General features: G+C 35.3%; 1 protein-coding gene across 1 annotated transcript in view; it reads left to right on the top strand.

Moving 5' to 3' along the window:
* Positions 1 to 11,727, top strand: part of PTPRD (protein tyrosine phosphatase receptor type D) — a 183,965-nt gene extending 172,238 nt beyond the window's left edge. The window contains exons 25-27 of the mRNA XM_040460870.1: positions 3,182 to 3,336; positions 6,343 to 6,478; positions 7,998 to 11,727. Of these exons, the coding sequence (XP_040316804.1) occupies positions 3,182 to 3,336; positions 6,343 to 6,478; positions 7,998 to 8,066 (360 nt within the window). The 3' untranslated portion in view covers positions 8,067 to 11,727. The remainder of the gene's footprint in view (positions 1 to 3,181; positions 3,337 to 6,342; positions 6,479 to 7,997) is intronic.
* The last annotated feature ends 4,083 nt before the right edge of the window (positions 11,728 to 15,810 follow it).

Here is a 15,810-nt window from a genome sequence, read left to right as displayed (position 1 = left end):
AAAAACAGTCTAAAATGAATCTCTGGGGAAGTCCCTGCATGGATCAGCCGGTTAAGTGTCCAGCTCTTGATTTCAGCTCAGGTCATGATTTCATGGGTTCCTGAGATCGAGCCCCACACTGGGCTATGTGCTGACAGCACGGAGACTAAGTGGGGTGTTTTCTCTCCCTTTCTCTCTCTACCCACGCATGTGCTCTCTCTCAAAATAAATAAGCATCTCTGGAGAAACATCTGCCAAGTGATCATACTCCCAAAGTGTAAAGAAATAACTTATCTGGAGGACTATTTTTTTTTTTACTGTAAGAGTAACTTTTCCTTTGTCTGGCAAGTGTCCTCACATGCAGGCTTGGCTTCCATTCAAACATAACATCTGGCAGCCCAACTTTGGGGATACACTTGGTGAGTGTGTGTCCTGGGAAGCATTTACTGATTGGTTGGCTGTGCATATATTCACTTTCTCAGCTTATTCTCTTTGGAGCTTTTTTGACTTCTTCATTACTTGAGGCTGTAAATATGTTGTTGTTTTGCAAAGCCCTCTAGGTCATGTGGACTTAGAGGTTAATTTGGTATGATTTTAAAACTGCAGAGCAAATGGCATTCTTTAGAAGACTCTGACAAGCTTTGCACATTCTAATTTGATTCCTGGCATGGTTTATTCCTCGGTGTGCTAATGTGTCTGTCCATGAGAGCTGTGCACCCACGACCCTTGTTGGCTAATTTTCATTCTGCATGTCTTATCTAGATTGCTGAGTCCAAGGTTCAGCCCTGATGTAAGATGTTCTGTGCATAAACTTTAATATCCTTGCCTTTGGCCACTTTCAAACCATGATTACAAACATATCTTAGGAGAGAGCAGGGTCAGTCCAAAGCCTTGCTTTGTTTTTGGAACTGTCACAGTAGGTGGGTTGAATGAAACTCCAGGATACAGCTATTTACTTGATCCACTGTTTTTTTTTGTTTTTTTGCCTTTTTTTTTTTTTTTTCTGGACAGCAGCTTTCCCAGCCAATACTCATGTTTAGAGATTGTCTGCTAATCTCCAAAGCCGTGCCCTGGCTATTGGCCTAAAGTGAAGGAGAAATTGGTTAGCAGACTGGTTGGCCCAGGTGACAGATCTGTTAATCCCAGAAAGTCTGAAATCTTAACTACTCTGAAGGTGACCATACTCAAGATAGCAGTTAATAGCAGTTAAGTCCGTAGGTTGAGTTTTTTAAGTTGCCCAAGTAAGCATGCTTTGGTTATACATACATACATACATACATACATACATACATACACACAGTTGCCCTTTCATAATTTGAAGATAGATATGTGAGTGAAAACCTTAAGTACATTCCAAGAAAATTCACCAACCATTTCTGATGGTAAAGACTGGGGGTTAGGCCCTGCAAATAACAGACACAATTTCTTTACTACTCCTCACTTGCCCAAATTAAATCTGATCACAAAAAGAAAAAGAAATATTGAAGAACTTATTCAAATTATTTTTTTAAAAGGCTCCCTGTGATTTTATAATTTTCTTAGCTGCCATAGCATTTGATGTTTGTGCTCCTAGTGTGTTTCTAATCTGAAAGCAGTTTAGAGAGTGAGTTGGCACTTGGAAGACAGTATTGTTAAACAGGTAACCTTTAAATGGAGTCAGCTGGTGTCTCCTCCAAATAGTAAGGGTTTGTGCACATGACCTCTTCTTGCTGCTAAAAGCAACTGTAGTCAGAAATGAAATCCCCAGGATATTCAGAGGAGGACAAATCTGCATTACCTAGTCTTTGGCTTCCTTCCTGTGCTTTCCAAACCTTTTCCAGAAACAGAGGGAAGTAAATCATGCTTCCATGGTTACCATCCATAAGTTAGTTATGGGGCCAAGCAGTTATTTGCATATTCCTCAGTGTTCCCACAAAGTTAATGTGATCTTCCTGTTTTATCAAATGATGACAGTCAGGAATATGCCCTTTTCCTGTGGAAAACACAAGACACAAGTTATGTATGCCCATCTCGAGCTAAGCCATCCCCTCCTCTCAGTGTGACTGAATGGGAAAGATTGGGTCTCTGTCTACTTAACCAGAATCTTGGGAACATGCATACCCATATCCAAAGGCCTTTAAAGGGGAAAGAGATGTTACAAAAATGGAAAGGAGGAACAAGTTGAAGGCTTAACTGGGAGCAGAGCCTCTTCAAATAGGATCAGTCTTTCCAAGCATGGAATTTGGACCCTCTCCCTCTCAGCGGATTCAGCGAAGAAAGTTTATGGCCATAATTCTTATTTCTCCAATTAAAGAGAGGGTCCCTTCTGCTTTTCTTGTGCTTCTGAAAACACTGTTCTAGAAGGAATCAGAGGCACATTAGTAGATCTTTCTCAAATCATTTCTACTTCATGAGTCAGAGTAGTTTTGCCTAATCACTTTAAAGATTCCTCTCATATCCAGCTTGTTTTCTTTCCATTGGTCTGTCTGTTAAACTCCCCACAGTGCCTAATTCCTGTGGTCAGCCAGAAGAGCGCTTTTTCAGAATAGAGTGTTTATTTGATAATAATCTCTTTTATCTCCTTGAGGGACCCCTTACTTCCTTCCCACCCAACAGCATAGTTGCATAACACACGCTATATACACTACCATGGCTAGAAATTGTATGCCTCTGAGACACGTGGGGCATCGAGATTAACAGCTACCCAGTTGGTGTCAGATCCTTTTAGTGTCACTATTTGTCATTTGACAAGGCTAGATATAAGCAAGCACAGCAGATGGGAAGTTATTGTGACAATAGCAAAATATCTGGTCTAGATGACATGCCTAGTTGCTCCTTTAAATATTAAGTTATTGGCTCCTGAAATTTTTAAAATAGAGTATATATGTTCCACTTTGGTTTTGAAGGCAAATTTTGGATCATGGAAGCATTTACTAATATGGGAACTAGATGGCTTTTTACAAGAACCCAGGTTTTTACTTGGGCATTGCCAGACTGAAATTGCAATTTAAATATATGTGAATATAGACAGTGTTAATAACAGATAAGACACACATGTGACTAAATTTCTAGTTAAACATGTTTCTAACACCCCCCCACACACACACCTCTTTTTTTTTTATTCTTTTTGGAAAAAAAAATTTCCTGCTGCTGTGGTCTGTACACTGGCTGGATCTTCCTGGTATCCTCCTCTGTGGCTGGGTATGTGGCTTTCTTTGTATAGGACGGACAGTCCCGAACAGTGAGGCAGTTCCAGTTCACTGACTGGCCAGAGCAAGGAGTGCCAAAGTCTGGAGAAGGATTTATTGACTTCATTGGCCAAGTACATAAAACAAAAGAGCAGTTTGGCCAAGATGGGCCCATTTCAGTCCATTGCAGGTGAGTTAACCATCAAGAATGATGAGTTTCCATTTGTGATGAATGTGATAGTAACTTTGAAAATGTGCATTGCTTTCTATTCATTGTCAGTACAAGCTTATTGTAGTGAATCAGTATAATTGATATTTTATTCTCAGACATATATTGTAAAATCTAAAGCAAGTCTCATTTCTCTCCTTTCAAAAATAAATGAAAATAACAAGAGGTAAGATTTTTATCCCCAAATTTTACGTCTTTTAACAAAGACCCAACTGCATTTTTTCCCTTACCTAGTTTACCTTAGCAGGAATTGTTGTCATATCCCCTCATGATAATTTGTTCAGTTAATTATTTCTTACTTATTCTACTTCCATAGCATTACACTGATAACTATTCTTCTCTATCTCCTGTGTTTGTCTTTTTAGGAAACCCATAAATAGTTATCAAGCCTTAATGATAATACTAATTCTTGCCAGTCAGTAAATGATTAGAATGGTACCTCAGTTAAAATTGCAATTTGCTTGAAAATTGTTGCTATATCAGAAAATGAAGCACCTTCAAGATAATTATTTTCAATAGTTTCCACAGCATTTTATAATTCAAGTCATTGAAGTTAATAGAAATAGCAAGTAAACGGTTCAGAAAGGACACTCACCATAAATTTAGTGCTTTTGGAAGTTGTTATGGAGAAACCCTCCAACAAAAGGAATTCACCTAATTTTATTTAAACTAACATATTTTCAGATTCTATCAATTTGAAGTCTCAATTTCTAATCCCTTTATGGTCAAAATCTTAAGGGAATTTACTTTAAAAATTTATTTTGCTTGAAAAAATGAAAGGGAAGGGAAGGGGGAACAGACAGGAAAAGGAAGGGGGAAAGGAAGGGTAAAAAACGGAAAATAAAAGAAAGACATAGATGCCAAACTATGATTTTTAGTGATATGGAAGACAAGATCTCAAAATAGGAGAAATATTCAATTTAAGCTTTAAGATACCTGAGTTCTAGCCTCACTTCTGTCATCACTTAGCTCTGTGACTGTAGGGCGATTTCTCTTGATGTCAATTTTCTCAGCTCATCTCTGAGATTCTTTCTAGCACATCATGTTCCCCAGACATGGTATATTCTATGAGTAGTGGATCTTATTTATTCACATTAGCTTTGTGTTCAGTTATCCAAAATCCTTTGTTCTAGACAACCAAAGAGCATATAGGGAATAACATATACACTCCAATATTCAGACACAATGGATGGTATAGATTGGACTTAAATTACCTGAGCATTCCCCTTAACTTTCTACATAAGTTGCCCAAATGCTAATTCAAACTTTTCTAGTATAAACCATAAAAAAGGATATATTTAATACATATTTTTAACTTTAGACATTGCCATAAAGTTAAGTGTATAAATGTGTTTACTTCCCATTGCTTTTACCATCACAAAATGATTTAAATACTTCTTTAGTATAAGGAGTTTACCTATGACCTGTTTATACACACACACACACACACACACACACACACACACACACACACATATATGTATATATATATATAAGACTTCTAGATATTTTACCTTATCTGGGAATATCCTTAAAATACTATTCACCTCATTTACAAGTTATTAAACTAGCATTCTGAAGTCAATAAATTCAGAAGTTGTAAGGCCACTGTCTGTTATTTTCTTGAAAGCACCTAGTAGAAATCCAGAAATCCTATATTTTGATACATTTGAGCAATCAAATCAAGGTTAAATAGACTCTGGAATACCTGGACCATTCAGGGGGAAAAAAAAGATCATAAATCACAGCCTCTCAGGAGTAAGAGAGACTTTCAAGGTTGAAAGGGACCTTCAAGGTCATCTACTCTCTTAACAGAGAACCTTGACTACTCCTGGACATCTTAAGCCACTTCGTAAAGACTGCCCATGGATTTTAAAGCTGCACTTAACATTTCTGTTTGGGATCTTTAGAAAACCCAGTTTATAAAGGGACCCACTATTTATATATGCCTGTCAGCTACATCCCCAAGTAAATGAATCCATCCATTTTCTACAGCCTGTACCCAAGCGTTACACATGCCGTTTAATTAGGATCCAAAAATGTAGGGATTTTTCAGATTATTCACTCTTCTCCTCATTACCTAAACCTCCAGATGCTTTCCTACTTTTTAAGAGCACAAAAGCTACGAATTAATTTTCTTCTCTAGCTGCAGTGAACATTCTGGAATTATCTTAAAACAATAAAGAAAACAAAGTCAAAACATTGCTAATGTGGTAGAAAGAATCCTGGTGTTTTAGCTCCTGAACATCTAAAACTAGTTGATAAACATATAGCTCATTTTTTTTAAGGTAAGACCCCTTTGAGAATCTGTTAAAGTCCTAATTTTCAGCAGAGAGAACAAATATATATACATTTACACAATATGTACATATAAGACATTCACCAACCCTTCTAAAGAATAAATAAGAATCCTGTATCAAAAAATCCCATAACAGAATCTGTTTTCTCAAATCAAAACTAATGTCTAAATTTGAAGAGTCTATAAGCCTTCTTATTTATTGACATGTCTAAATAATGAAACATCCTGCATAGATTGTAAATGACTATAAGAAATAAATAAAATTGAAGTCTACCTTACCTTATCAAAATTATTTCACACTTTAAAAATATTAAGCAGGCAAGGTTTACAATTTCAGGATCTGCATGAAGAGTATTAACCTATATTTGACTTACCATTCCCTGCATCTATTTATTTCCCATATTTATGTTTCCTGCATCTTACCAAATCCCAGTTGAAAAGTCATTGTGTTAGTAGGACTTAATTACCCTACATTCATTCTCACATTTTACCATGACACATTTTCCTAAGAGTAGTCATTTTTTAATGCAACACCACATTTTCCTGAACATTGCTGTGGAAGAACCTGATGTCATATGGAAACAGGTGCACATATGTCTGCTTCCAAGCAAACGTGGTGAAGACTATGAGTGTCGCATCCAGTAACACTGTCTTTGTCATTATGACAGTGCGGGCGTCGGAAGAACTGGAGTCTTCATAACACTAAGCATTGTTTTGGAAAGAATGAGATATGAAGGAGTTGTAGATATCTTCCAGACTGTCAAAATGTTAAGAACACAACGACCAGCCATGGTACAGACAGAGGTGAGAAAAATCTCCATGAGTTTGTCACATCTCAAGAACCAAGTAATAGGTTTTATTAGCCAGGACCTCATAGAATCCAGAGACTCTTGACACCAGAACAAGATACAGGAAAATATTGTAGGAAAAATCCAGTTGTTTAGTACTTTTGAACCTCATTCTTTCCCCTCTGTGTATGCCATTTTATATATTTGGATCCTGGAAAGGCCCTAGAGACATTAATACCCCATATTCTCTCCTAATAACTGATAATGAAATTCTTATTTTTTTTAAGAATAATATGAGTTTGTGATATAGCCAGTCTGGCATATTGACTGTTCATTTCTAATGAGTGAGTGTTTCTGCTCCTCAAAAGGCCGCCAAATTATACAATTTATATGTATTCCTAAATTCATTACCCGCAATATCTTCCATATTGTGATTTCAAAATAGTACAAGCATTTGGCTTGCACTGCCCAAAGCATGATGTCGGCCTGACAAACTTAATGGGTGCTGGGGGTAGCAGAGGGAAATTGGACGTTTAAAAACCCTTTAACATTTAGCCAAGCAGCTTACTGTGACAACATAGGGAAGCAAATTCCATTTATTTTGCATTACCATTTTTATTATAAAAAAAATGCACATTTAAGCAAAATAGAAACTATCTACTTTCAGCCCCATTGGCTGCTGAAAATAACTTTCTTTTATGGCAAAAATTCTACTTTTTCTCTCTCCAACAATGCCCCAACTTATTCCAATATGACAATGTTCTTTCCTGTCTGAAAAAGGACATGTTTCAAGTTACTTTATTTTAATGTAGGCCGTTCTAGAACAGATAACCAACAATCACACTGAATTAGGCCAAATGACACGGGTGTTTTTTGATATAGGCAGCCAGTCTTGATGCCATTTTCAGGGGATGAAAAGCTTGAAATTCCAGAGCCCTCTGTAAATGGCTTTATGTATCTACTATTCCTCACCCTTACTTAAATAATAACATCAGAAATGATGGTGGGTAATTCTGATTGCAGGTACTAAGGTCTACTATCTGATACGATTTTTTTAATTCAAATTATTTTTTCAATAGCCCAGAAGATAAATGAATCCAGGTTTTCCTCAGGACAATGTGTGTCTCTGAATTAGCCTGTCTTTAATATGCAAACTGAGAATAAGTTATCACAAATAAGCAGATAGTTGTAAAAAACAGCAGTGATATGTTCACATGTTCGGTATTGGTAATTGTTTGGTACTGCTTGGAGAAATGCTCACACTGTCTGGAAGATAATATTCACTCTAGCCATTACAACTTAGGAATAAGGAGACTATTTTAGTCAAACTGATTGGTGAAGTGAACAGACACCCCATGAGGCTGATCATTCTTTGCTCACTAAAACGGATCAATCATTGGATTGAATTAATTGATGAGAGTAGTGATTTTGCCCCCATCTAGTTGTAACTGGTTTTGGAATTTGATTTTCATCTTTCTATTAAAATGTACTCACAGCCACTTGTCCTGTTTCTTCCCATGCTTGGTCTCCTGCAGGACCAGTACCAGTTCTGCTATCGAGCCGCACTGGAGTACCTGGGCAGCTTTGATCACTATGCAACGTAGAAACCCCTGACCCCCTTTGGGTTCTTACTGCAGGCCCTTCAGTATCCACGGAGTCTCTTCTGAGCCATACAGGGCACTCGAGAAGTCCTTCTTAACTTCTAGCTAACTACCACTTAGTGGGACTATTACAAACAAAACAAAATAAAAACAAACTCTTCTGGGTGGACCAAGAATTCACAGTTTAATAATCTAACCTGAAAAATAATAAAGAGAATCCTGACTGATGAGGCATCTGAAGGATTTTATTTACAGATACCTTAAGGATTCAAAATAAAGTGAAGAAGAAATCACAGCAAAGAACCACCATCTTGTCCAGGATTGCTTGTTAGGTGTGAGGAGAAATTGCCAGAGTCCTACAGTTCAGTGCAAGATGTTTGCTGGTGTGGCTTCTCATAGGATAAAATGGACTCTGCTGCGACATCGCCCCTTCCCACCATACTGCTCATAATAACATTTCAGGGGGAATGGGGGGAAATGTTTAAAAAGAAAGTCTTTGATTTAGTTTTTTAGTATTGTAAAGATACTGCTGACCTGTGCTTCATTTTTAACTGTGTAAACTTTTTTTTAACAAAATGTATCATTCGATAAAGTGAATTTTAAAAAAAGATACATAACTCTTCATTTTTTATTTCCAAATTGTAGGTTTTTTTTAAGCTGTAGAACTGTTATCTGTAATATCTTGCTGTAGAAATATCAAATAATTTGAACATTTGCACATTTTTGTGCAATATTCTTAATCTACAGTATTGGTCTTGTCAGATTACTTTTACACTTCTGTTCAGTTTTGGTTGGTGAGAAAGTACCCATTCTCTTCAAACAGTAAAAGAGAACTTCATTTTGTTTTGTTTAATTTTTGGAATCAACAGGGAGGCGCAAAGTATAAAGTTGCTGCTAACATATATACATATATATCCATATTTTACAGGGGTGTCTATGTATATATAGACAGTGTGTCCACACGAAAAGATAGATATAGCTATCATTCAGTTCTTCCATGATTTTGTTTTGTTTTTTGTTTTGTTTTTGTTTTTGTTTTTTTGGGTCTTTTTTTAGGTAGAAAAGGTATTATAAACATCTTTTTCAATTTGTTATTAATTTTATGACATATGGGTATTTCTTAATATCATAAACTTTTAATTTTAAGGGAAATGAGGAATGCACATCAGTGATTGTCAAACCTCACCCCCTAATTTCCTACCCAGTCTCCCCCCACCCACCTACTCATATTCAGATATCCTTTGTTAGCCAGGCTTCCAACAAAGTTCAATATTTCTAACACTCTAGTGCAATAAAAAAATTATTAACTATCTAAGAGGTGTGCATGTGGGAAAGGTCAGTGCATATCCCTTTAGGAGGGGAGAATGTTGTAATATATCAGCTATCAAGTTGTTTAAAAACAATGTATTCAATCGTATATTGTCTATAGTATGTGCTATGAAACTTGCATTTATGATATGTAACAGGGGCAAAGCCAAACTCATGTTACTCTATTCAGTCAGAAACATTTTGTGGCATACAGCACTCCTGGTAAGTGCTGTACTTTTCCTTTTGGTTTTAGTTATGCATTTAGAGTGCCTTATAATTGATGCCTATTTTAATAGCATTTCTTTTTAGCTTTTGGTTATTTTCATTAGTTGTTCATATATGTTACTCTTCCAATTAAAGCATTATCTGTTTACCACATGTACAAAAACTCTTTGAATAATATGCATTCCTAGTTTTCAACTAAGTCGGGGATGTTAGTGATTGTACCAGCCCAAAGCACTTGGATAATCAGGGCCCTTCCTTTCATGATTGCCAACATCAGGAAAAGCTACTTGTTTTATTTAGAATCCTTTCCAAATCTATTCTGTAACATTCAGTAACTACACCAAACTTATTTTAGTGATAAATATCATTGTCAACTTTGGAATATACTCACTAGTCCATTAGGATTTTTCTAAAAGGGGAAATTGAGCAACTGTTTATTTCCCAATATAATTCCAAATTTTCCAACAAAATTGCTATAGGAAGCCATGGATAATGGCATGAGTTTGCCATATCTTATATGATTTTAAAGAACCCTCAAAATATCCAAGGAACTCCTAAAGAGTTTTGGTATAGATAGAATATTTTGGTTTAATTTTAACTTCATTGGTGTTCAGCATACAAAGATTTTTGTTTTCCACATTTTACCATTACTAGTAGAATGAAATCCAAGAGACCAAACACTTGCAAGCATCTTATTTGAGCACTTTTGTATAAAAAGGAAAAAAAAAAAAAAAAAAAAAAAAAAAAAAAAAAAAGAAATACTAAAAAAAAAAAAAAAAGTATCTAGAAGGCTACCTCAGAATGAGACTCTCTAACCTACATCAGAACCAGAGAAGAATGTGCACTATGTGGATCTGTTGTTTTCTTTTACTTTGTATCTTTTGGAAATTTATCCAAGTGCCAGATTACTGAGTGCTGTGATTTTCATTTAGTGAAACAAAGGGGGTCAGACAGACTTGCAGATATGCCATGTTAGACATGTAGAATATGATGGTGTCTAACGCACAAAGACAACTGGCCAGTGAGCAATTTCTCTCCCTGAAGTAAAAACTGTCCATTTGGCAAAGAGAAAGAGGAGAATAATCACAAGAAGAAAATCAATGGGATGCATACCATACAAACGAGGCAGAGACTAGGTATCTTACTGTTTAGGCGCTGTTCAGAGAACTAACTCCCTTACTGTCATTGATGTGCATTCCACTTTGTGCAACCATTCTAGTTTGATTTTCCCAGGTAAACATCTTTATCTACCATAACCATAAACTTTCAAGTTTCCAATTATTTTCATCATCATAACCAGTACGGTGCTATTATTTACCTATGTACGTGTAGTTATGTATAATTTTGTAATTAGTTACAATGGTAAAAAAAAATCAAAATATATAAAAAGTGATTTGTACAGAACTTTATTTTAGCTCTTTTTTAAAAATGATTTGCATGGTTAGACAACGGCGAGGACAGCCAGGGGAGGGAAGGGCCTCTAGGGAACTTTGCACTTTCTATACCTTTGTACTATGCACTGCCCTATTGATTCTACACCCAATAATGTTATTACTTGAACCCATCTGTAAGAAACTGCTTCAGAAATTCATTTGTGTGTATGTAAATAACACAACATCGATGCAGGAAGGGAAAAAAATTCTTCAGTAACGTAGAGATTTTTTTCTTTCCTGTTTATTTTTGGGTTTGCCTTGTTTTAGTCCCTCCTTTTTATTTTTAATTCCCTTTTCTTTTTCCTTTATGGGTTTTGATTTCCTTCGGGTTTATGGGTGCCCTGATACTCCAGCAGTGATCAGAAGGCTACAGATCCATCCTATCCATCTGTATGTGGCTTTGCCATTCAAGCTTGGAGTGTCTTTACAAAGATAAAAACAGTTGTGTTCTTTGCTCTCGTTTTGGATGCATAGACTGAAAAATTAAAAAAAAAATAACTTGTAAAATGGCTTGTTAAAAAATACAATTACCTCTAATTAGTAGTACGCGTAAATGTTTTACAGAATGAAAGGCGTGCTTTTTATTTTCTTACTTCGTTACATTGGTGGCGAAAGAAGTCTGTATGAAAATCAGTTCTTTGCTGACACAAGTTCCATTTGTTACAAATGAATTCTAATAAAAATGTCAGTGTTATGCAGCCCTTGGCCTTTGCTTTTGTCCACTCAAGTGCTTTGGTTTTCAACTGAGTATATATATATATATATCCCCTTTTCTCCTCTGGCTATCTGGTAAGTTCATTGGTACTAATAGTAATTCGGCTTACCAAGAGGCTGCTACCTACAGGTGCCTGCCTTGAGGTGAACACCTTTCACTGGTGAGCAAAGTGAGGCTTAGAAAAATAGTTTACTCAAGTTCATACAGGAAGAAGGAGGCCCTTTGTATCATTCAAAATAGAGCTCATGGGCAATCTTTAACTCTGTAGATGACCACTCTGTAAATTTAAGGATTTCAGCATATATTATCATCTTGAAACAACAGATATCTCTCACACATATAAAAGTAGCCCCATAATGTTAACTTCTTAAACTTTTTGGAAAACTTCTTAATCTTCTTAACTTTTTAAGAAAATGGTTGGCCTGAATTGTTTTTTCAGTTATTCAATATTAAGGGTCAGAACTATTCTAGGCGTTGAGATGCATATGGATATATAAGATGCTGCTGCTTGTGCAGAGACTACAGCCTAGGAAAGAAAGCTGGCATTAAAAAAATAATAAAAATACACTCTAACAAATGTTTTGAAGGAAAGTAGAGGATTCTTGAAGTTAGGACTTTGAATTGTTAGGGACAGGAAGTCTGATTCACCTTGGCTTACAAGGAAAGGAAAGCGTTGACACATGTACTAAAAGATTAGGAGTGCGCTCATAGGTAAAGAGTAGGAATACATTCCTAATCATTAGGCACAGTTGCATTTGGGGATCAGGTGATGTCTCCCAGCCTGTTTTTTACTTTCTTACTGTCAGTTTTAAGCAAACTTTGTGTACCTGAAAGCTTCACCACAGGCGAGTAAGTGGAAAAATTTACTTTCCCAGTAACACATATAGAGGTTTTTGAATGGAATGGAGGCTTCTTGTCCCTCAGTGATGTGATTTGGGTTCAGTGATCATCTCAAGATGCAGTTATGGATAGAAGAGAATGTGCTCATTGAGTTGTCAAAGGAGGGTTTAAGGTGGCTGTCACCTTGCTACATGCAAATGAATATGGTAGGCCGACGGACTGCAAGTCAACCTGATGAGATAAGGTAAGGCAAAGCACAGGTATTTTTGGTATTATTAAAACTACTTGGTTGCCATGGAAATAGGGAATAAATCAATTATCCATATATTATTTTGAAAATTCTGATAGTGAATAGACAACTAGAGGCTTTTTTTTTTCTCCTTCATTTTTTCTCTCCACCTAATTGGCTTTTAATTTGCAAGTTTGATCACTCTACTCTTTGTGTAAGCACACAATCCTTGACCAGAAAACAAGACAAAAAGTTCAAGGTGAATCATATTTGTAATTTTAATCACTGTGATGCCTTATTTTAATCAGATGTCTGAATGGAATGCCAAAGAAGACAAAATAGCTAATTTCACATGTAAACACACATGGAGATATTATTAGTTAATAATTACTAAAAAAAAACATGGAGACAAATTGAAAATGAACACATAATATTCAAAATCTTTGGGATGCAGCAAAAGCGGCTCTAACAGGGAAGTTTATGGCAATACAGGACTACCTCAAGAAGGTAGAAAAATCTGAAACAGACACAAAGGATGTAGAAAAAGAATAACAAACAAAGCCCAAAGGCAGTAGAAGGAAGGAAATAAAGAGCAGAAATAAAAACTAGAGAGACAGAGACAGAGACAGAAAGAGAACAGATCTTTGAAAAGATAAAATTGATAAATTGTTAGCCAGACTCATCAATATAAAAAGGAGAACTCAAAATCAGAAATGAAGGAAGAGAAATAATAACTGACACACAGAAATACCAAGAATTATGAGACTATTATGTAAAATTGCTTGATAAGCTGGGCAAGCTAGAAGATATGAATGAATTCCTAAAAATATATGAGCTCCCAAAACTGAATCAGGAAGAAATAGAAACTTTGAACAGAACAATTATTAGAAATGAAATTGAATCAGTGATCCAAAAAAAAAAAAAAAAATTCCCACAAACAAAAGTCTAGGACTAGATGGCTTCACAGGTGAATTCTACCAAACATTTTAAGAATTAATACCTGCTTTTCTCAAACTATTCCAAAAGATAATAAGGAAAGCTTCCAAACCCATTATATGAGGCCAGCATTATCCCAATATCAAAACCAGATAAGTACACTATAAACAACAACGACAACAACACTATAGGCCAATATCTCTGATGAACATTGATGAAAAAATCCTTAACAAAATACTGGCAAACCGAACTCCTATACCACAAACGAATAGGGTTTATTCCACAGATGCAAGGGTGATTCAATATTTGCAAATTAATCAATGTGATAATCACATTAACAAGAGAAAGGATGAAAAACATATATTGTCTCATAGGTGGAGAAAAAGCATTTGACAAAGTACAATATTCATTTATGATAAAAATCCTCAGCAAAGTAGATTTAGAGGGAACATACCTCAACATAACAAATGCTATACATGAAAAATCCACAGCTAACATCATAGTGGTAAAAAACTGAGAGCTTATCCCTTAAGATCAGGAACAAAAGAAGCATGTCCACTCTCACCACTGTCACTTAATATAGTATTGGAAGTCCTAGATGAAGCAATAAGACAAGAAAAAGAAAAGGTATCCATATTGGTAAAGAAGAAGTGAACCTGTTACTACCTATAGGTAACATGATTCTATATATACCAAATCCCCAAACTCCCCAAAAACCTAGAACTGAAAAATGAATTCAGTAAAGTCACAGGATACAAAATTAATATACAGAAATGTGTTGTATTTCTATACATTAAGTAGTATAAAGTAGTATAAATTGTATAAAGTAACAAAGTAGTATAAAGAGAAATTAAGAAAACGATCATTTACAATTATACCAAAAAGAATAAAATACCTAGAAATAAAATTAACCACGGAAGTGAAAGTCCAAACTCTGAAAACCATAAAACACTACTAAATTGAAGATGACACAAGAAAATGTAAAGATATTCCAAGCTCATGGATTGGAAGAACCAATATTGTTAAATGTCCGTATACCCAAAGCAATCTACGGATTTAGTGCAATCCCTATCAACACACAAATTGCATTTTAAAAGAACTAGAACAATTTGTATAGAATCACAAAAGACCCCATGTAGCCAAAGCAAAGCTGTTGGTATCACAATTCCAAATTTTAAGATATACTACAAAGCTATAATAAAAACAATATAGTACTGACACAAAAATAGACACATAGATGATTGGAACAGAATAGAGATCCCTGAAATAAACCCACACTTATGTGGTCACTTAACCTATGACAAAGAAGACAAGAATATACAATGAGGATAAAACAGTATCTTTAATAAATGGTTCTGGGAAAACTATACAGCTACATGGAAAGGAATGAAACTGGGCCATGATTTTTACACCATATACAAAAATAAACTCAAAATGGATTAAAAACCTAAATGTGAGACCTGACACCATAAAACTCCTAGAAGAACACATAGGCAGTAATTTCTTTGACATCATCCATAGAAACATTTTCTAGACATATCACCTCATGCAAGGGTAATAAAAGCAAAAGTAACTACTAAGACTATACCATAATAAAAGTCTTTTGCACAGCAAAGAAAACAGAATGAAAAGGTAACCTACTGAATGGGAGAAGATATTTGCAATTGATTATCTGATAAAAGGTTAATATCCAAAATATATAAAGAACTTTCACAACTAAACACCAAAATAAATAAATAAATAAATAAATAATAAAAATGGGCCAACGAACTTAACAGACCTTTTTCATTTTATTTTTTTAGACATTTTCCAAAGAAGACATAGAAATAGAGAACAAATACATGAAAATATGCTCAACATCATTCATCATCAGGGACATGCATATTGAAACCACAATGAGATATCATTTAACACCTGTCATAATAGAATCAAAAAGACAAGAAATATCAAGTATTAGTGAGGATGTGGAGAAAAAGGAACACTCATGCACTGTTGGTGGGAATGCAAATAGATACAGCCACTGTGGAAAACAGTATAGAGTTCCCTCAAAAAATTAAAAAT

The sequence above is a fragment of the Herpailurus yagouaroundi genome, unplaced genomic scaffold (assembly GCF_014898765.1).
Source record: "Herpailurus yagouaroundi ecotype Mexico unplaced genomic scaffold, PumYag 252, whole genome shotgun sequence".
NCBI lineage: Eukaryota > Metazoa > Chordata > Mammalia > Carnivora > Felidae > Herpailurus > Herpailurus yagouaroundi.
The sequence above is the reverse complement of the archived record's forward strand: the minus strand, read 5'-3'. Positions and strand labels throughout refer to the sequence as shown.